This window comes from Nyctereutes procyonoides, unplaced genomic scaffold (genome assembly GCF_905146905.1).
Source record: "Nyctereutes procyonoides isolate TBG_1078 unplaced genomic scaffold, NYPRO_anot_genome, whole genome shotgun sequence".
Classification (NCBI taxonomy): Eukaryota; Metazoa; Chordata; class Mammalia; order Carnivora; family Canidae; genus Nyctereutes; species Nyctereutes procyonoides.
Window position 1 is genome coordinate 26212193 of NW_026575140.1, and position 22183 is coordinate 26234375.

At 42.6% G+C, this 22183-nt stretch overlaps 1 protein-coding gene across 1 annotated transcript in view; it reads right to left on the reverse strand.

Annotated features, from left to right (window-relative positions):
- Positions 1–2867: 2867 nt before the first annotated feature.
- SLC25A33 (solute carrier family 25 member 33) overlaps positions 2868–22183 on the reverse strand; it is a 35686-nt gene continuing 16370 nt past the window's right edge. The window contains exons 3-7 of the mRNA XM_055306879.1: positions 13277–13354; positions 11075–11175; positions 9319–9385; positions 5496–5776; positions 2868–3917 (exon numbers count right to left, since the gene is read on the reverse strand). Coding sequence (XP_055162854.1) covers positions 3715–3917; positions 5496–5776; positions 9319–9385; positions 11075–11175; positions 13277–13354 — 730 coding nt within the window. The 3' untranslated portion in view covers positions 2868–3714. The remainder of the gene's footprint in view (positions 3918–5495; positions 5777–9318; positions 9386–11074; positions 11176–13276; positions 13355–22183) is intronic.

Below are 22183 nucleotides of genomic sequence, written 5' to 3' on the forward strand. Positions count from 1 at the left end.
CTCGCGCCGTGACCTTCGCCGCTTTGTAGCCGGCGCGGGCCCGCCCCCTGACTCGGCGCGCTCCCGCCGCGCAGCCAATCGGGGCCCGAGGCGAGCCCGGGGGGCGGGGCACCGGCGGAAGCTGCGGCGCCAGGCCGCGCGCGCCCCCGCGCGGCGGGAGGTGGGAGGCGGGAGGCGGCAGGCGGGAGGCGGGAGGCGGCCCCGGCCCGGGCCCCCGCCCTCTTCCGCGCCTCCCGCGAAGTCCGCCACCCTTAGCGCCTCGGGCCACGGACTCTGGGTCGCCTTTTCTCCCGCTGGTCCTGTACCCCGACGCCCGGCCAAGGCCAGCCGGTGCACAAACAGCTGTTTTGCTGCAAGCTACTCTTTGAATCCACTCCATTAAATAAGAAATTAGTTAATGGGCACATGAACGTCTGTCCGTAGAGAAGTTGAACTAATCACAGGACAACCCTACCTGAACTTCGGGACGTAAGGCTGGAGCTATATGGCTATTGACCTGGAGGGAGGACACTTGGAAAAAAAGGAACGTGCACATTGATTTTGGGGAGAACTAAGTTTGAACAAAGACGCTCCTATATGCGTATGCTTGTAGAAGTCGAGGACTCTTCAATGCTGAGCTACGATTACCCCAGGGTGTGGATTTAGAGAAGTTTCACTTTATGCCATTTTCAGTATTATTGGCTTCAGTTAAATTACTTTTCATAACTAAAAACAAAACAAAAAACCCCAGCTGATTGTAAATGTTTGTATTCAGTTACACATCCAGTGTTTCTGAGGTCAACACTGGAGCTCTCCTTGTGGTGGATGGTGTGGGTGTGGGGTTATAGAGCAGCACACCTTACCCCTGTAACATCAGGTAATCTGCTTGGCACCCTAGTCACCTGCATTCCCAGGAGCTGCAGAGAGGGCAAGGAGCCGGGCAGGGTATCCAGGGGCTGATGAGAGAGGCCCCGTTGCAGATCCTCTTTCTTCCATGTGGGTGTCAGAGCCAAGGCCTTGCCTTGGCCATGTTGCTAATATACAGTATGAACAAGCAGCACTGAAACCTCCTTCAAGCTGTGTGGCACTGTACTTAAATACCACTTTCTTTCCAAGGAAGATTCAGAGACTGAATAATGTCCCACTCCCAGGATGGGAATCTGTGATCTACATGGACAGAGAACACACCCAACAATGAAGTCGTTGGTGTTAACTGGTCTTGCCTTCATCAGTGGTAGTGATGTGGGCTGGTGCCCCGAGTGAATGGAATGGTTTGCTGGACCCCCGCGGGGAGCGGCCATCACACAGGCTCAGATGCCCCCTCTACCCAACAAGCACTGCAGACCCACTGCTGGCCATTTTACAACTTACCATCTCTGAGTCCTCAAGCAAGTCATTAAACCTCTGAGCCTCTCTTATTTGTAAAATGTGGATGATGGTAATACCTGCCTCACAAGGCTGTGTCAGAAATAATTTCCATGAGAAAGTACAGAACATCTTACAGTGTTTGGCACCCAGTGGGTAAGCAATGAGAGTTTTACAAGTCATATATATACGTGGCTACTCAGAAATAATGAAATCCCGATGACTGAGCTTGTGCACAAGAGAGAAATTGTGAGATCTCTCCGTGGACAGCTCAAACACTGACAAGTTCCATTTCAAATCCGACAAGCCCCTTTATAGTTTCCTGCTTCTCTTTCTACTCCTGGTGCTTGCCTTTCTCATTTCAATGTCCTGGTGCAGGAGAAGCAAGCAGAGAACTGAATGATCCTTGATCAGTGTCAAATTTATTAATTCAAGGGGGATCCCTGGGTGGCTCAGTGGTTTGGCACCTGCCTTCGGCCCAGGGTGTGATCCTGGAGTCCCAGGATTGATTCCCGCGTCGGGCTCCTTGCATGGAGCCTGCTTGCTTCTCTCTTTGCCCCCACCTCCTGTCTCTCATGAATAAATGAATAAAATCTTTAAAAAAATTTATTAATTCAAGTATGTAGAAATGACAATTATTTTCAAATAATTCTCATACCCAGTTAGTGGATTTTAAGAAACCTAAGTTTTAATCTTCATACTAGATCAAACCTTGAAGACTTCAGGTGTTGTTATGAATACTAAAATACGAAGATGTTAAACATGGCTATCAATTAAACTGAGCTCCTGGAAGAGAAATCTCTTGTCTGCTATGTATTTTATGAGCACTGAGGTTTGACTAAAGTCATTTGTTTGGACTTCTATATGGCTGTTGACAGTTGTAGCAAATTCTACCAGTGAGCTCAAGCATACCAACAAACCTCCTTTGTGCCTAAAGGCGAACAAAATTAAACTCCACTTAAATACAATTTGAAAATATCCTACTCTCGCCCCCACCAGTGCATCTGCAACTGAATCTGAAACTACAATGCATCAGTTATTCAAATCCAGTATCTTTCTAGATATTCAGACTGAAAACTCACCTCACAATGGACAAACAAGCAAATTCCAGTAGAAGAGCTGGGGAAGGTTGTCCATCTGACCTGCCTTCTGCATTACCGTTTCATCCTTTATTGAATTTCCTTTAAAAGTGGGGAGTGGTGAGGTGTGGTTAAAATTCTGGTCATTTGTCATTTCTAGGGTTTTTGTTTTTGTTTTTAAACACATCTCCTAGGGGATCCCTGGGTGGCGCAGCGGTTTGGCGCCTGCCTTTGGCCCAGGGCGCGATCCTGGAGACCCAGGATCGAATCCCACATCGGGCTCCCGGTGCATGGAGCCTGCTTCTCCCTCTGCCTATGTCTCTGAGCCTCTCTCTCTCTCTCTCTGTGACTATCATAAATAAAAAAAATAATAAAGTATACTAAAAAAAAAAAAAAAAAATAAACACATCTCCTAGAAAAATAAAAGTGAACCGAGAGGTGGGCAATCAATCTTGTGTCACTGTCCTCTCCTCCAGTGCTAGGGATCCAAGAACAGGGTTAAAGACCTGACAGGAAGGGCCTATTAGTCACCATATTCCACATTCACGACTGACACGTACAAGGTGCTTGGGGGTTGACCTGGCTTAACTTCTGGAAATAGGTCCAGGAGTAAGTCTTGGTAAATAACTCATTAAAACTCATGCCTCTGGTTCCAACTGGGGATAAAGGATAACTTTAGAAAAACATTTACAGTCTAAAAAAATTTTTTTAAATATTTAGCGTCAGAAAGTTATACTTATTTTTTTTCTAACTCAGCACCCTGAAACCTTAAATTCTCAATCTGCACAAGACTTGGAAATGTACAGACCAGAAAAATGGCTGGGAAGCCTGTCCCGTCCACCCAGTGCCACCAGAATGCAACACATCTTACTTGTTCAGCAGTGTAGTGTCAGATGACAAAACAAGTTGTATTTTTATTTTGCAGGTTTTCTCTGAATTTCTAGGGTCATGTTTCACTAAATTACTTAAGCTGTAAGTTTATAGCACAGTGAACATAAAAGAGGACACAAACCAAATTTATACTTAAATTAAGTAGTGTGATTTAATTTAGTTGCTGCTTAATCCTGAATCCTCTTAAGTTAAAAAACAAAAGTTATAATTAACTATTAACGTTAATGAATTTAAACCTTCCAGAAAACATGAATCCAAAAGGAAATGTCCAACGGGATATGAGCCACATATTTTATGGTCTTTCCTGTTTCAGTCTCAAACGTTCTAAACATCAATGGAAAAAAAAAATTTCTCTATAGTTTTTTAATTTTATTCTTCTAGAGCACAATTTTCTGGCCTGTTACTGGGAACGGTCTTCTAATAGGTACACAATTAACTCATAGGTAGACAACACAATGGCAGTATTTGGTATCTGCCGGATGAGCTGGGCAAAGAGTCCTCTATAAAAGGCAAGGTAACCTTCTTCCCGGAAGACCAGCCGAGCAGTCTGGACAAAAGACTTGTACTTGGTGCCTTCCTCTCGGAGCCGTGTCCTTATGACTTCTGCAGAGAGAAGCACATACTTTATGCTACAATGAACCACATCGCCAAGCAATACAATGAGAGAATTCAAAGCACAGAGTTCTGTAACTGTCAATGTACATCTCTGGCTATTTGCCATTTCAGCTCTACTTGGACAGCATAGTCACTTTGGGACAATGAAAAGTTGCGATCTTTTTAGAATATTTTCTAATTCTGGGAAATGGTCAATTAAGGATGTTACATATAGATACAAAATAACTTTTAAGGGATTGTAAAAGCTTACATTGAATTGGACTCCATTTTAAGATAGTTTGTGGTTTTCTACTCCCAATTAAGCAAGCGCTATAATTTCACTGAAGGTGTAATTTGTATTAAGCAGAGCAAATCATCAAGACTTTCTTTTCATATGCTTGCCAACTTCCTCTCCTACTAATAACCCTTCTCCACCACTCTGTCCAGCTCAAAAGCTGCCTCCTGCATTTTTTTAAAAGATTTTTATTTATTTATTCATAGAGATGCGGGGGGGGGGGGCAGAGACACAGGCAGAGGGAGAAGCAGGCTCCATGCAGAGAGCCCGACGCGGGACTTGATCCAGGGTCTCCAGGATCACGCCCTGAGCTGCAGGCGACGCTAAACTGCTGTGCCACCAGGGCTGCCCCTCCTGCATTTTTTTTTAAAGATTTTATTTTATTTATTCATGACAGACACAGAGAGAGAGGCAGAGACACAGGCAGAGGGAGAAGCAGGCTCCATGCAGGGAGCCTGATATGGGACTCGATCCCAGGATTCCAGGATCACGCCCTGGGCTGAAGGCGGGTGCTAAACCGCTGAGTCACCCAGGGATCCCCTGTCTCCTGCATTTTTAAACTTTTGTACACCTGGCCCCTGTCGACACAGGCACAACCCCCCCCCCCTGCCGCCGCAAGCACTACAGCTGTCACTGCTGGACATCCTTCTGTCTCCCCCCCCTACAGGAGGCAGCCCGATCTCTTCTCCCTGAGCCCTAGGGGGCCGCTGAGTGTTCTACCATGTGACAGGGGCTCAATTACCTGCTTTTGAATTGACCATGTGTGTTCGTCATAGCTGACAGTGCAGCAGGCTTTTGAAAACAAAACCTGTTTTTCATGGTACAATAAACTAAGCTATTCTTTTTTTAAGTAGGTCAGTGGAACATTAGGTCTCTAATTCCTTAAAAAATAGACTTAGCAAAGTAGACTCACTCAGCACTCCATTCAAAGTGGAAGTTGAGAGTTGTTTTGTTTTGTTTTTTGGTTGGCACCCACACCATTTTTTTAAATCGAGAAATTTTAAATAAAATCCAGATTTTTGGCTTATCTGAAAACATCAGAAGTTCTATACCACAGGGCCCACATTTTGCACAGTATGTTTTGGCCACGAGTAGCTGGAGCTGAGAAGAGCTGAATTCCTGCTGCTCACATAACCTACACCAGACAGATGAAGCCAGTTTCACTCATATTCTATTACCTTAGTACCTGCAGGTACTTGCATTTCCATGTGAGCTGCAGAAGTCTAGCTTTATGGACAATGACACAAGCCTCACAGCTGTTTTACTGTTCTGGAAGAAAAAGCAAAACATACCATGTGGATAAGCGATGCAGGAAGCACATCCCTTAGAAATTGCAGCAGCTGCCATAAGTCCAAAAAAATTTGTGGAATTTTTCTCAGTCCCATTTGTAGAAGAGGCTAATGGAGCTTCTTTCAGATACTTCTTCAAACTTTCATAAATAGCAAAACAGATGATAGTTTCCGAAATTCCAGCATACGAGGCTGTTAATCCCCTGTAGAAGCCACGAATGCCTTCTGTCTGGTAAACATAGCGAGCACACTGGAGTGTGTTCATCTGCTTGGAGCCTCTTACTCTGTGTAAAGATCAATGAAAAGCCGTTAAAATGCACACTCTGGAGCCTGGCTCCTGTACCAGGCTGCAAAGAAAGGAGTGTTGAGTATAAAGAGAAATTACACATGGGTGAAATGTGGCTTCCCTGTCCTGTGTTCAGCTGAGCCTGGGCCCACCAGCTGGGACACCTGATAAGTCCACAGAACAGTATGTACATCTGTACCAAGAGCCATAAAAACATGTCCATAGCCTCTGACCTAATTTTGGAAAGAGCCGGATGGAGGAAGACGTTCATCACAGAGGAAAATACAACTGCAGTATAATAAAAACAACCCAGATGTCTAAAAATAGGGATAGATAAGCAAACTAGGATACACATACTAGATTAAAATAGTTGTGAAGGCAGTAAGCAATGCAGAAGTGCTTGCGTGGAAAGCAGGAGTATAATTACAATCATGGCAAAAATATGCTTTAAGAAAATGCCGAAGGAAAAACCTCACCAACATTCTGCCTGGGTAGTTGAGTAAGGTTTGTTACACTAGTAAGCTTTCTTAACTCTAGTCTCCAGATGGTGTATTAAAAAATATATATATTTATTTATTTGATAGAGAAAGAGAGAGAGAACACAAGTAGGTGGAGCAGCAGGCAGAGGAAGAGGGAGAAGCAGGCTCCCCGATGAGCAGTCTGATGTGAGGCTCTATCCCAAGACCCTGGAACCACAAACCTGAGCTGCAGGCAGAGGCTTAACCCACTGAGCCACCCAAGTGCCCCCAAATGGTGTATTCTGATTCCATTATTTCTAAATTTATGAAATAAACATAGAATAAACTACACAATTTGGCCTTGGGTTAGCTGCTCCTGGCTCATGATAGGTAGTATCCTAAACTGCCTAATACAAACAGAACCTTCTGACAGCATATCCACATTCCAAGAGCCCTTCCTTGGGGTTGAGGCCCAGCGAGCCCCCTGCTCCAACCAGTCACAACAGGCTCTCCCTTCTTCACTGTGTCTTTCCAAGGCTGTTTCTCCACTTCCTGGCTGGAGCAACCTTTCTAATACAGATCCAACCACACTGCTGTGCTACAGAGTGGTCCCCACTCACACCCCGAACCACAGCTCTAATGGCTGTCTACGACCCTCAAATTAGAGCCCAAAGCTGAACTCCAAGACCCTCCCGGGGCTTTAAAGGAGGTGCCCCCCACCCATGCATTTCTGTAGCCTTGCTTTTTTTATATATCCCCTCCTCCAGCACATATACACAGAGCACACTCCAACCATGCTTCCCTTCCTTTCGTCCCCGGGGAATGCATGCTTCCTGCATATTCCATTCTTGGCCAGAAGCATGTGCAGTGCCATGGACCCCCTCCCTCATTTTTTTCTAGATGGTAGGGTTGACATCACCACTAACAGAAGCCCTCCCTGTGCTTGCCCTGCCTGGACAGCATTAGGGAGGGACCCTCTGGGGTCCTTAGCATTTCTGGCCCCTATCTCATCAGCCTCTAATTCTATTACCTGTAAAGTCGTGAGCTTCTGGAAGGCAGTGCCTTAGTCCTTGCTGTTTCCCCAGTGACTACTGCAGAGCCAGCATGCAACAAATATTCATTGCTGCAGGACTGGTTAAACAAAGCTTCAAAATATCCTGAGCATGGAGGTGCTGGGTGGCTCAGTTGGTTAAGTGGCCAACTCTACATTTCAGCCTAGGTCATGATCTCAGGTCCACACTCAGTGGAGAGGGGAGTCTACCTGAAGATTCTCTCTCTTCCTCTCCCCTACCCCTCCCTCCACTGACACACTTCCTCTAAAATAAATAAATAGACCTTAAGTAAAATAAATAAAATGTCCTAAGCACAAATCATTAGGACATAAGTATAAAATTTTAATTAATTAATTAATTAATTAATTTATGAGAGAGAGAGAGAGAGAGAGAGAGAGAGAGAGAGAGAGACACACACACACAGGCAGAGGGAGAAGCAGGCTCCATGCACCGGGAGCCCGATGTGGGATTCGATCCCGGGTCTCCAGGATCGCGCCCTGGGCCAAAGGCAAGCGCTAAACCGCTGCGCCACCCAGGGATCCCAGGACATAGATATAAAAGCATGCATATAGGGATCCCTGGGTGGCGCAGCGGTTTGGCGCCTGCCTTTGGCCCAGGGCGCGATCCTGGAGACCCGGGATCGAATCCCACATCGGGCTCCCGGTGCATGGAGCCTGCTTCTCCCTCTGCCTGTGTGTCTCTCTGCCTCTCTCTCTCTCTCTCTCTCTCTCTCTCTCTGTGACTATCATAAATAAATAAAAATTAAAAAAAATTTTAAAAAAAATAAAAGCATGCATATAGAGGTTCTTAGCTGATTTGTCCATGTACCTGCTGTTAAGCAGCAATGATACTAGGACAGTGTGGGGCACAGCTGGCATAGCAAATGATTACCAGGGGTTTCCAGGAGAGGGTAGTATCCTGGCTCAGAATCCTGAGGAACAAACAGGCACTCTTGGGCGACAAGAGGGGTGTGGGACTCCTAATCCCTCCTGGTGAGGGTCAGCACACTCAGGGAGACGGAAGCCTAAGAACACCTGACAGTTATAGAAAAATTGCAAAGGACCTTGAATGTTAAGCCCACAAGTTAGGATCTGACCATGAGAGTAAGCAAGATTTATTGAAGGATTATGAGCAAGCGATCTATCCAAAATGAAGAGATCTGATGTATTCTAGAGGGTTCTTTCATGCAGAATGGATTGAAGAAAACATAGGCAGACCCCAAGCTACACTTCCAGAGGGTAGTCTTGTTCCGTCTCTCCTTTCTTTATAGGTTGCTTAGAGTTAGGCTGGAAGCTGAAAGCTTCCAGGGCCCACACATATTTCAGGCAAGAGTTACACAAGGGTTCTTAGAGTTGATGACAGTGTCCCTTATCACCATCACTTCTTTGAAATTAAGGTAGTTAGTTACTGGGCGGGCCACTGCTTGATCTTGCTATTTACTATATTAAAGAAGTCTCTTACTATATTGTATTAAAAAAATGATAATTGTACTTCAACAATTGGTTACCACTGCTTTCAAAAATATTACTCTAAAAAGCAACTGCAGAGGCGCCCCCAGACTGCCAAAGGGATCCATAACATGAAAATATTACAAATCATGGGCCAGAGTTTTAGGGCAGAAATCTAGTACACCTGAAGGCCTTTGCCATTCTACCCTTACTAGCATCTTCCCACTTAGAAGAGAAGCCATCTGGAGGAGCCCAAAGTGCTCTAATTGAGGGTGGGGGTAGGTCGGCCAAGAGCAGAGACCTGCCAACTACCTGAGAGAAGTCAGCAGCAGGTTAGGGGTGGCAAGTGAGCAAATTTCCAACCCATCCCCGCCCTGCGGTGCTACTTCTGCTGGCCCTCATTTCCCCACAATGCCTCGCAGCACACATCTCAAAACAAAAGGACTTTCTACATATAGCTTATATTCAGAAAACAACAAGGATTGGGATGGCTAAGGGCTCTGTATACCTTACTTCACAACTGGAATTGAGAGGAAGGAGAAAATCCTCACGAATATTAAGGAGGAACAATTAATGACTTACTTCCGTTCTAGCTGCATCCGAGTTTTAACCATCCATATAGGATTCATTAAGGTATTTGTGACAAAAGCTGGAAGAAAAACAAACAGCAAATGTCACCATTGAACACAATCCATGATTAAAGCTATTTCATATGATAAACTTTGAGATCAGGATTTAAATGGCTTAAAAGTAAAACTGGACAGTAGGAAGAAGTTACATTTCCAGACTGCAGATGGAAGTTACACTCTTTTAAAATGTAACATCCATTGAGATGTTGGACCTAAAAGAAACCTCTCAATTTTCTAGAGCCCTGTCTAGTCTTTCCAACCTGTAGGTGGTGCTGTTGGTATTTCTGGAAATGTCATTTCTATGATAAATAAGGAAACTATTCTAAAACTAAATTTATAAGCGTCAGGTCTAGAAATAATTTGTTTTAAAAAGTTAGTGATCTAATCCAAAAGGTTACCTTATATCAAATCTAAAACAGAAGCCACTAAATCTCCATTTACCTGAATTTGAACATACACATTTTAGTATCTCATTAATCATTTCAGGAAATTGAAGTTTTAAAGGCTGATTTGCTTACAGGAACCATTTCTAAAGCCTTTCCCATCTTTATATTGCTCATTGTTCCAGATCAACCAGAAAGAGCAGCATCATGGCATCAGCCTGACAGTGAGCTCTGAACACCTCGATCCCTCCACAATCCTAGGCAGATTAATTAGGAACCAAGACGGTGGTTTAGAGAACTCCCTCCAGGTCTGCTTTATTTGCCAATGGTTCTTTTAAGTTAATTTTGTAAAAGTCACAAAACCAACGAGCAGCTCAGAGCTTATGGCTCACTCGCGACCACCCTTGGGAGAGCTGACCCGTTCATTCGGTCACTCCACATTTCCTCCTTGGGAGTTCCGTGTTCGATAGAAATGCCTTTCTTGCATGAAGCAGCTTTGCATATGCTATCTTCTATTTGAGGGCCAGAAATTATGACTTGGAACTGCTCAGATGAGTTAGTAGAACTCTTCTGAGTGACAGAGGCAGATAAAACTGGTGCATACACACCTTACAGGCTGGCAGGAGGCAGAAATGCTTCATTGCATACCAATTTAAGTTCTTTAGGAGGCGCTTCCATTTACATAAGACATAAAATGGTACCCAAAAAGAGACAGCCTTCTCTCTTCAATCTACAAGTCCATGGTTCTTTGTCAACTATTTCCAGGGGAACAAATCCTGTTATGAATTTTTTGTTGTTGTTGTTGTTGTTATGAATTTTCTATAGTAAAGAGAAAGGATTCCCTCAAAAGGGAGCAGATACTCCTTGATCTGGTACTAGTCCTTCTAAAAGGTCTCCACAGCCCCATGCCCTCATCACAGAACCTAGCTGTGGACAGAAATGCCAACTGTGCATGGGATATGCTGGACACAATGGGGAGTCACAGAAAAAAACCTCAAATTTTTAAAATAACTTTAATGCAACAGAAGGATATGGAAACCCATTAATATTCCTTTAAAAAAGATGTAATACTAATCAGGAGTATGCACGAGCACAGATGAAATTTTGAGGAAGAATAAAATTTTAGTTGATAAAGAAAACAGAACCGAGTTACAATCTATTCTTGAACATTTGTGTTTTATTAGTTCCAACATAAAGCATTAGAAAAATGACTTTAGAGGCAAAAGATGCAGAGAGCTAATTTCTGGTTCCTGGAAAAAGCTGTTTGGCACAACACATGCTTTAGAAAACTGAGAAACTTATCTCCACTCACTTAGGGTAACATACCTGCAGAGCCAGCTGAGAAAATATGCACAATATTACTGTTAGGCACAAAAATGCCATTGAACTGCTCTTTGGCTTTGGAGTAACACGCAAAGTACACAGCCCTGTTTGAAGAAAGAGAGAACGCTACAGACATTGGCATGGCATTATATACATCCCTCCGCAACCTCTAAAAATGTAGGAAAGTATAAGAAGGTTAACAGGTAACCAAAAGCTTGACCTTATAAACCACAAGCTGCTGCTTATCACTCCAGAGAGTATTTCAGCGATGGTAGAAGTATCTAAAATAACTGGGGAAGAGGAGATTTTGGTAATATACAAAATCCATTTATATTCTTCATTCTGGATAAATGTCAATTCCTTAAGCAACCAAAATCTATACAACTTTTAAAATTCGTAATACTTCTAAAATATACCACACTCATCCTGCCTCACATAACAATGAGTATGTCAAATTATATTTGACTTTTTTTGATGACTCAGGGTCACATAGGGAACAGCCATCACATGTAAGTTTTCATACAGAGCTTCCGCTACTGAATATGCCCCCCGCCTCCCCCCAACCCCGTAACTCCTAGAGGTGGAGTTTGGCCTCCCTGCTGCCTCTCTGGTCAGGACTTCTCTGTCTGCTTTCTCTCCTCTGACTTCTTTCTTACTGGGCCTGGGGAATAGTGGCTGGTTGGTATTTTCCTCTGCTCTTTCACCAGCAATGCCAGGGAAAATGTCTCTTCATTTTCGCTGGCCAATGCATCAATCATAGAATGTATTCTTCAACTTAGGCCCTGGACTACTTATCATTATTGTGTTATGTAACAGTATTGTTTTTTTTTTCCTAGGTCCCAACTGTTCTAAATGGGTGTGGCAGCCAGGAAGCTACATCAGATTAACAGCTGTTACCAAATTAGCACTGTCCACAAGGAGATACAGCTTATTTTCTTTATTGAGTTGTGGACATATGCAGTGTGGACATATCCACCATCTATTAATAATGCATATGCAATATAATCTCACAGACTAGTGTTTTTATTTTTAAATAGGTTATACACATATGCTACAAAATTCTAAAGGAACAAAAGGATTTAATAACAATCTGAATTTTTACAACATCCTCAGGTGATTTGTATTATAAATTGGAGCAAAGATCTGCAAGAATCCTAGGAAGCTTTTAGTCTTCACCTTATATAGAACATTTTTATTTTTGTTATAAAGATTAATTCTCGGGAAGCCTGGGTGGCTCAGTGGTTTAGCACCGCCTTCAGCTCAGGGCCTGATCCTGGAGACCTGGGACTGAGTCCCTCATAGGGCTCCCTGCATGGAGCCTGCTTCTTCCTCTGCCTATGTCTCTGCCTCTTTCTCTCTGTGTCTCTCATGAATAAATAAAATCTTAAAAAAAAAAAAAAAAGGTTAATTCTCTTTAAAGTCTGAGTATTACATCAAGTAATATAAGTATCTTACCCCTGTCACCCAGCTCCCCTCCCAAGAGGCAATTTTTACAAGTAGTTTCTTATCTACTTTTCAGAGAGATGTTACACACACACTTCACCTGTTCACTTTTATCAAACACAGGCTTTAAAGAGATTTAAGCCTCATAACAGAATAAGGATGTTTTAAATAAAGTAAAGCCTGGAAGCCTTTAAATTTCTTCAGATCTCAGCTTCTAAGTGCATACGAATTACCTGGGAATCTTGCTAGAATGCGGATTCTGGGGTACAGTCCGAGAGTGTGTAGTTCTAACAAGCCCTGGGTGACATCAATACTGCTGGCCACATACCATACTTGAAGTAGCAGATACTTTTTTTTTTTTTTTAAGATTTTATTTATTTATTCATGAGAGACACAGAGAGAAAGAGAGAGGCAGAGACACAGGCAGAGGGAGAAGCAGGCTCCATGCAGGGAGCCTGACGTGGGGACTCGATCCCGGGTCTCCAGGATCAGGCCCTGGACCGAAGGTGGCACTAAACCACTGAGCCACCCAGGCTGCCCTAGCAGATACTTCTTTAGAGAAGATTATAGGTGATGAGAGCAGATGAATTTTCACTTACGAATAAAATAACTAGAAAGACATACTAGCAGTTGTCACTATTCTGTATGTCAGATGTATTCCATACAGAAAAAAGAAACTGGCCATCTAGTAGTACTGCTTTTCAGTAAGAGAGGAGTATTATATACTATACATAGTGAGCCAACTGAAAGTTTAATGCTTACCTTGATGGCGCAACTCCAACCAAATTTGGACCCAAGCCTCTAAAAAGTGACTTTGGTCCCTCCTTCTCCAAGATTGACCTGAATAATAAGAGAAGATCTTTAAAATCCTTTAGGCAGGGCCTATGCAAAACAATGAGGCCTCAGCTTTCACATTAGCTCCGTGAATACAGAACAGAATGTTTACAAGAGCCCAGACTCTTACCTGATTGTCCTGCAATACAGCATTAGAAGACTGAAAAATACTCCTTTTATGATACAGAGAAAAAGCATGCTTCAGAAGCATCAATTTGACATGTTTTCAAGAAGCCTTTTCCCTAGTTCACATGGGACCAAGATGTTCAGGGTTTGTACTACATGCTGAACTCCTCATATGGTAGGATGAGCGCCTGGCAAAACATCTGATACAGGGAATCATATCGTCATAATAACAAAATTCACTGAGAAACAGGTTCTGAGATTTCTTTGGATTGTATTCCTTTTGGATTTATTCCTTATCTCTAATAATCCAATCTTCCAGATCTTTACTTATTGTAAAAGGCCCCAATCAGGGATCTACAGAATAGAAAATCCTAATGATTTTCATGGGCTGGATGAATCTTATTTAAAGACAAAGCATAGTATCTCAAGCTTAAAGAGAATACTGCTTTTTTTTTCTTTTTTTAAATCATAGTAACATATATATAAGATGAAATTTACCATTTTCAAGTGTACAGTTCAGTGGTAGTATTTCCACATGTTAAGCAACCATCACCATCCATCTCCAAAACTTTTTCATCTCCTTAAATTGGACTCCATACCTATTAAATACTAACTCCCCATTACCCTCCCCCACCAGACCTTGGCAACCACCATTGTGCTGTCTCTATGAACTGGACTACTTTAGGGATCTCAAACGAGTGGAATTGTTCAGTATCTGTCCTTTGGTGGCTGGCTTATTTCACCCAGCACAGTGTCATTAGTGTTCATCTATGTTGCAGAATGTCCCAGAATTTCCCTTTTTAAGGCTGAATAATACTTTATTGTATATGGGCCACATGTTGTTTATCCATTTATCTGTCAATGGACACTCAAGTTGCTTTCACTTTTAGCTACTGTGAATAATGCTGCTGTGAACATTAAGTGTCCAGATATCTGTTCAGGTCTCTAGTTCATTTTTTGGTAATTTTTAAAAAAATTTTTTATGTATGTATGTATTTTTGAGAGAGAGAGAGAAAGCGAGAGAGAGAGAGGCAGAGACCTAGGCAGAGGGACAAGCAGGCTCCTTGCAAGGAGCCTGATGTGGTACTTGATCCCGGGATCATGCCCTGAGCCAAAAGCAGCTCAACCTCTAAGCCACCCAGGCATCCCGCAAGTCCCTAGTTTAAACTCTTAGGGGTACGTACCCAGAAGTGGAACTGCTGGATCATATGGTAATTTCTGTTTAATTTTTCGAGAATCTGCCATGCTATCTACTATAGCAGCTGTTTATCATTTTACATTCCTACCAACAAGGCACAAGCATTCTAATTTTTCTACACTCCTGCCAAGGTGCTTTAAAAAAAGTGTTATTTTCTGATTGAAAATGACTAAGGAAAGGATTGTATAGAACATTCTTTAGAGGCATTTTCCTGCTCCAACATGATTCTTCAAGTTGGTTAAATTTATTCTTTTCAGTGGCTCAACCCGACTCAATTTTCATGGTATCCAAGAGAATTTACACTGTTACACGGAGGTCCCCTCTAATCTTTTCTTACTGCAGATTTTTCTGCACTCAGTAATTAGTACCTCCAATTTCTAAGTTTATCTAGCTCACTAATGATCATATTGTTGTCAAAAGAGTTTATATAATGCTTTACCTTTATTATGACTCCGCAGGTAAAATAAAACAGTTGTGTTCCACTTTATGGAAAAGCTATTGGTAAAGATTCTGAATTCTGCCAATTTTATTTCTACCACCTTCCACTTTTCCCATAAAATTTCTGGAAACAAAGCCGAAATTTTTGGTGAAGAGGTTCAGTTGATCTGGTCCCTGGTATGCTAGGCAATGTTCAAGTTTTATCCAGAAAGAGGAAGGAAGCTTTCCTTCCTCTTCTTTCCTTTTTCAGGTCAATGTAATATTTCACGGTCTAGAGTCCCTGAATGTACAAACTAAAACATTTGAACCTTGGCTTCTTTCTTCAAATTTTTGGATGTTTATAAAACATTTCAATTGCTTGAAAATGAAAATATATTTGCACCTGTAAGAGCTGTCTTCAAAAGTAGCAGACTAGCAATTAAATAAGAAGAAATAAAAGGTATCTAGATTGGAAAGGAAAAAAACAGAACTTTTTTTTTTAAGTGGGGCTCAACATGGGGCTTTTGAATTCACAACCCTGAGATCAAAACCTGAGCCGAGATCGAGAGTCGGAGGCTTCACTGACTGAGCCACCCAGGCATGCCCCAGCAAAACTCTATTCACATAGACTACACAATCATTAACATAGAAATACTAATTAATACACTAAACGATTACTATAACTAATAAGTTCAGCAAGGTTGTAGGATATAATAAGATCAATATACAAAAATCAATTGTATTTCTACACAGTAGCAATGAACAATCTGAATACAGAGATAAAAACTGATTCCATTTACAAGAGCCTCCAAGAGAAGAACACTCCTAACCACAGAGATGGAGTAGATCCGTGATTGCCAGGGTGGAGTAGGGGGAGTTGGGAAAGACTGCTAGTGGGTACATGCTTCCTTTGGGGTGATGAAAATGTTCTAGAATTAGATAGTGGTGGTGGTTACATAACTGTGTAACCACTGAATTATACACTTTTAAAAAGAAAAATTTTAGGATATGTGAATAATAATAAAGTGGATCTCAGTTCCATCTAAATAATTAATTTATTCCAAAATATTAGGAAGACAACAGTCTTCTTTTCTTTTTAAACAATAGTCTTATTTTCTTATCATAGAATGTTTTTCTCACTGGCAGTTATCAGCCTGGGCCCTTTTATGGGATCCCATGACACACTCTTGTTTGTGTAGCCCAGCCTAAACCCTCTGGTCACCCCTGAGTATTACATGAAGGACCTCTGTATGAGATGCTACACAATTAGAGAGTGCATCTCACTCTAAATAGAGTGTACCTTTCTTTTTTTTTTCATGGCACCTAGAGAATGTAAAAGCACAGCGTTTAAAACGAAACCTAGCTATACAATATAACATCACTTGGCAATAAAAAGGAAGTACTGATACACACAACAAGGATGACCTTCAAGAAACATTTGGTTAAAAGTGAAAGCAGCCAAACACAGAAGGGCCTATGTTGTATTATTTTATTTATATGAAATGTGCAGAGGAGACAAATACAGAGACAGAAAGAAATTAGTGGTTGATTGCCTAGGCTGGGGCTGGGTGATGGGGAGTGACTGCAAATGAGAGATTTATTTTAGTAGGGATGAAAATGTTCTAAAGTCAAATTAGTAGTATTGGTCACACAAAACTCTGTGTACATATTAAGAACAGCTGAATGGTATTCTTTAAATGGGTAAATTGTTTGGTATGTGAATTATATCTTAATGTTAAACAAATCAAGAAACAACACAGCAAGGAAGAAAGAAAGGCTCCTTGAAAAAGGTCTAATACCAGAGTGGGGGCATTTGGGTGGCTCAGCTGGGTGAGCCTCTGCCTTCCCAGATTGTGATCCCAGGGTCCTGAGCTCCGAGGCGTTTCCCGCTCAGGGGAAGTCTGCTTCTCCCTCTGCCCCTTCCCCTGCTTGTGCTCTCTCACTCAAATAAATAAAATCTTAAAAAAAAAAAAAAGACAAAGGTCTAAGAAACAGAGGAAATATTGGCAGAACAGTTTTAAAATTCAGTTCTTCCATTAAATCAATCACAACATATAACTGATTGATCTGGAATATGGACTGTAGATTAGTTAAGAAGTAATATATGAGGGGATCCCTGGGTGGCGCAGCGGTTTGGCGCCTGCCTTTGGCCCAGGGCGCGATCCTGGAGACCCGGGATCGAATCCCACATCGGGCTCCCGGTGCATGGAGCCTGCTTCTCCCTCTGCCTGTGTCTCTGCCTCCCTCTCTCTCTCTGTGACTATCCTAAGTAAATAAAAAATAAAAAAAAAAAGAAGTAATATATGAATATTGAATTTCCTGAATGTGAAAAAACCGTACCATGGCTCTAAGAGAATTACCTTGCTCTTAGGAAATAAATGTTGAAGTACCAAGGGTAAAGGGGCATAATGATGCATGTAAGCTATTTTCCAATGGTTCAGAAAAAATATGTATGCAGAGAAGAAATGAGAAAAACAAATGTGGCAAATATTACAAATTGGTGACTTGAAGTAAAGAATATAACCAAGTTGTCTATACCATTTCTGTAACTATTCTGTAAGTCTGAAGTTATGAGAGACGGGGGGGGGGGGCAGAGACACAGGCAGAGGGAGAAGCAGGCTCCATGCAGGGAGCCCAACATGGGACTCAATACCAGGTCTCCAGGATCACACCCTGGGCTGAAGGCAGCACTAAACCGCTGAGCCACCTGGGCTGCCCAAAGTAAAAAGTTCTTTAAAAAAAAAAAAAAAAGGTGTGGGTCATAGGTTATAAAAATATTAAGCTCATGACAACAGCCCACAAAGTCACAGAAGCAAGGGGTGGGGTAAAGACCATTCTTGGGTTTCTGCAAACCTAACACGCGAGCTGAAGTTCATGCACTTTGAGTGAACTTTCACACTGGCTAAAACAAGCCACTTGGCTCTTACTGGAGGCAGGAGAATTTAGAGTTTTCAACTGTAAATACTTTTATTTTACTCCTTCTCAAAACAAGACTATGCTTTCAAAAAGCCAAGGTCTCTGAACAAAAGTGTCCAGTGACACCTTGAAATAACCTACAACTTGCAGGAGGGTATAAGAGACTTCAAATGGTCAGTATACTCAAACATTTTTAAAGCTTGGATTCTGTCTGTGGTCCCATTAAGGGACAGGGCACAGAGCCAGGCCCAGGAGGCAGTTAAACACAATTAAGGAACTCTGGCTCCAGGAGGCCCAAAAGCCTCTCATCTATAATGCAGTAGGGAACTCGTGTCCTCAAGCGACCCAGGCCTTTTAAGAACTGCAGAAAGACGGTCTCCATAGCTACGCATATTAACAGTGGGCAAAAAGTCAAATCTGTTACATAATTCAAACTTCCAACCTATCTGGATGTTTACAAAATTCTTCTGGAACAATCAAGTTCCTACTATAAATGGTACGCCTTGGCTTCATAATAAAGCATGTTAGGATACAGACTGACCTTCCCACAGTCGTATCAACTTTGATTTAGAGAAGAAACGCAAAAGGAAATCAGGATCTTGTTTGGAGCATTTCATTCTCCTTGCTAGTTTTTTTTTTTTTTTAAAGATTTTATTTATTTATTCATAGAGACAGAGAGAGAGAGAGAGGCAGAGACACAGGCAGAGGGAGAAGCAGGCTCCATGCAGAGAGCCTGATGTGGGACTCGATCCAGGGTCTCCAGGATCATGCCCTGGGCTGCAGGCGGCGCTAAACCGCTGCGCCACTGGGGCTGCCCTCTCCTTGCTAGTTTTAATCACAATATATATACTGTAGACTAATCCAAGACAAAGATCTCATCTGAACATAAAATTTCTTAAGAGATTTTATTTATTTATTCATGAGAGACACACACACAGAGAGAGAGAGGCAGAGACATAGATAGAGGGAGAAGCAGGCTCTATGCAAGGAACCCGATGCGGAACTCGATACCACATCCTGGGATCATGCCCTGAGCCAAAGGCAGATGCTCAACCACTGAGCCACCCAGGTATCCCTAAACATGAAAGTTTTTACAAGACAGAGACTAGCTCACTAATATATTACTTTTCAGATTAGAAAGGTACTTGAAAAAACAAAAATAAAGTACCTGAGTAATTTACAGAATGGGAGCTCTGATAGGGGGAAAAAAAAAGATTAACTCATAAAGCAGGCACAAGAGATAAACATATATTAATAATCCCTATGACAGGGACACCTGGGTGGCTTAGCGTCTGCCTTCAGCTCAGGGCGACATCCCAGGGTCCAGGATCGAGTACTACATCGGGCTTCCCACATGGAGCCTGCTTCTCCCTCTGCCTATGTCTCCGCCTCTCTCTCTCATGAATAAATAAATAAAATCTTTAAAAAAAAATCCCTGTGGCAAATCAAACAGCAAGGCCTAAACATGCTAGCATCTTGCCTTTTTTAAGTAACTATATTCAAAATGTAAAGATTATTGGTGCTCCAGTGAAGGATTTTTTTTCCTAACAGATTACCCTAACATGAGATACATGCAAACACTGATTTGCATTTTGAAAAATAAACTTCCTGTAAACAAATTCTGTTGCCTGTTAAGTCTTTTAAAGTATTACTGCCTGAAAGAGTAAGCCTAGAAATAGGCTGCTTAGTTTTAAGTGAATAACCATTTTATTCATTTGGGTTTTTGGTAACCCAGTGTCTTCTAAAAATGTGAACAATCTTGATGGGCTTTGTGGTATAGAGAAAAGGCCTCTTGTCCTCCTTTTGTCATTTACCAGATAAAAAGCCCTCTCTTTTTGTAGATCAACATTCCTAATAGCTCACCCACGTCAATGGAAGAAGGAGAAAGCTATCTAATAATCTACATGAAAGAGCAGGGTGGCTTCAACCAGGGACGAGAAAAGTAGCTGCCATCTATTACACCACCTTGAAAGTGTGCTTCCTTATGCTGCACACTCTTTTTATGTAAGTGCTGGGTAACAGGCTGCTTTTAGTACAAGAGGGAAAGACCTATATTACCCCTGGAAAGCAACTATGCTTTCTTCAGATGAGAATTATGTAATAGGATATTCCCCTTTTTGCCTTGGCCACCAAGAAACTCAGTTATAAATCTTAAGTTTAGGGATCCCTGGGTGGCGCAGTGGTTTAGCGCCTGCCTTTGGCCCAGGGCGTGATCCTGAAGACCCTGGATCGAGTCCCACGTCGGGCTCCCGGTGCATGGAGCCTGCTTCTCCCTCTGCCTCTCTCTCTGTGTGTGACTATCATAAATAAATTTAAAAAAAAATTAAAAATAAATAAATAAATCTTGTTTACTATTATTTATTTTTTTAAAAAGATTTTATTTATTCATGAGACAGAGACAGGGATGAGGGTGTGGGGCACAGACACAGTCAGAGGGTGGTGAAGGATCATGCCTTGGGTGGAAGGCAGGCGCTAAACCGCTGAGCCACCCAGGGATCCCCCTAAATCGTAAGTTTAAAAAGTGCAGAAAGGGGATGCCTGGGTGGCTCAGGTGCCTTGAGCATCTGCCTTTGGCTCAAGGCATGATCCCAGAGTCTCAGGATTAAGTCCCACATCAGGCTCCCTGTAAGGAGCCTGCTTCTCCCTCTGACTATGGTCTCTGCCTCTCTGTCTCTCCTGAATAAATAAAATCTTTAAAAAAATTAAAAAATTTTAAAAAGTACAGAAAGTACCTATTATGACAGCAGCTAATATTTATTATTTACATGGCATGGTGTGTGCGCTGAGTTCTTCATACTCCGTATCTTACAGCATGCCAAAATTCATTCATTCATTCATTCTGTTGGTACTGAATGCTTATTACTATGTGACAGGTAGCATTCTACATGCATGGGGACACCTCAGTGATCAAGACAAATCAAAGTCCCTGTGTTCAAGGAATTTCTATTCTGGTGGGGGCAGAGAGAAAATAAACAATATAATTATGTAAACTATACTGTATGTTGGATGGAGGTTAAGTGCTGGAGATAAAAACAGAGCAGGAAGAAGGGATAGGGCATGAGAGGAGGGCTCGTTTTAAATAACATGGTCACCGCAAGGCCTTCCTGCAAAGGTAACAGTGGGAGCCAGTCAGGCAGAGAGTGTCCAGTACAAAGGCCCTTCCTCAGAAAATGTTTCAATGTTCCCAGGTTAAATGGCTGAGAAGGAACAGAAAGGAGGCCAGCGTAGCTGGGTAGAGGAGAAACATCAGGAGGGGAGGCTGGAGAAGTTAAGGGAGAGGTGGTAGCTACGGTGTAGAGCCTATGGAGTGGTGGGCACAGGGCTTTTTTGGCTTTTCCTTAGAGGGAGAGGGCAGCCCCTGAAGGGGTCTAAGCAGGAGATTTTTGGACTGCTCTGTGGAGAGCGCAGTGAGAAGTGGGAGGTGGCAAGACTAGTTAGGAAGCTAGTCTGGTAACACAGTAAGATGTGGTGGCCTCCATCATGACAGTGGTGGAAAAAGGAGTGCAAAAATATATATAAATATGTCAGATTCTGTACATATGGGATCCCTGGGTGGCGCAGCGGTTTAGCGCCTGCCTTTGGCCCAGGGCGCGATCCTGGAGACCCAGGATCGAATCCCACATCGGGCTCCCGGTGCATGGAGCCTGCTTCTCCCTCTGCCTATGTCTCTGCCTCTCTCTCTCTCTCTCTGTGTGTGTGTGTGTGATGACTATCATAAATAAATAAATAAAAAATTAAAAAAAAAAAAAAAGATTCTGTACATATTCTGAAGGCAGAGCTCAGAGATTTTCCCGTGGGGTTTTGAGAAATAAGGTCTCAGGATGCCTCTGGGGTTTCAAAGATCCAGAATGGGAAGGATGGGGTTGTCTTTAATGGACAGAGAAGACTTTGGGAGCAGTAAGTTTGGGGAAGTTCAGTTTTGCACAAATTACACTTTGGATGCCCAGAGAACACCCCAGCTGAGAGGTCAAACACCCAGCTGGACTAACGTGGGAGGCTCAGAGGAGAAACACTGTCAGCTTACAGGTGGTACTTAGAGTTGCAAGACTAAAGCATGATTTGGCTGTCGCTAGGGCAGGGGACCACCACAGGAGCCCTTGGGGCCCTCCAACATCAAGAGGTTGTCACGGAGGGAGGCCTGGGTGGCTCAGCAGTTGAGTGTCTGCCTTTGGCTCAGG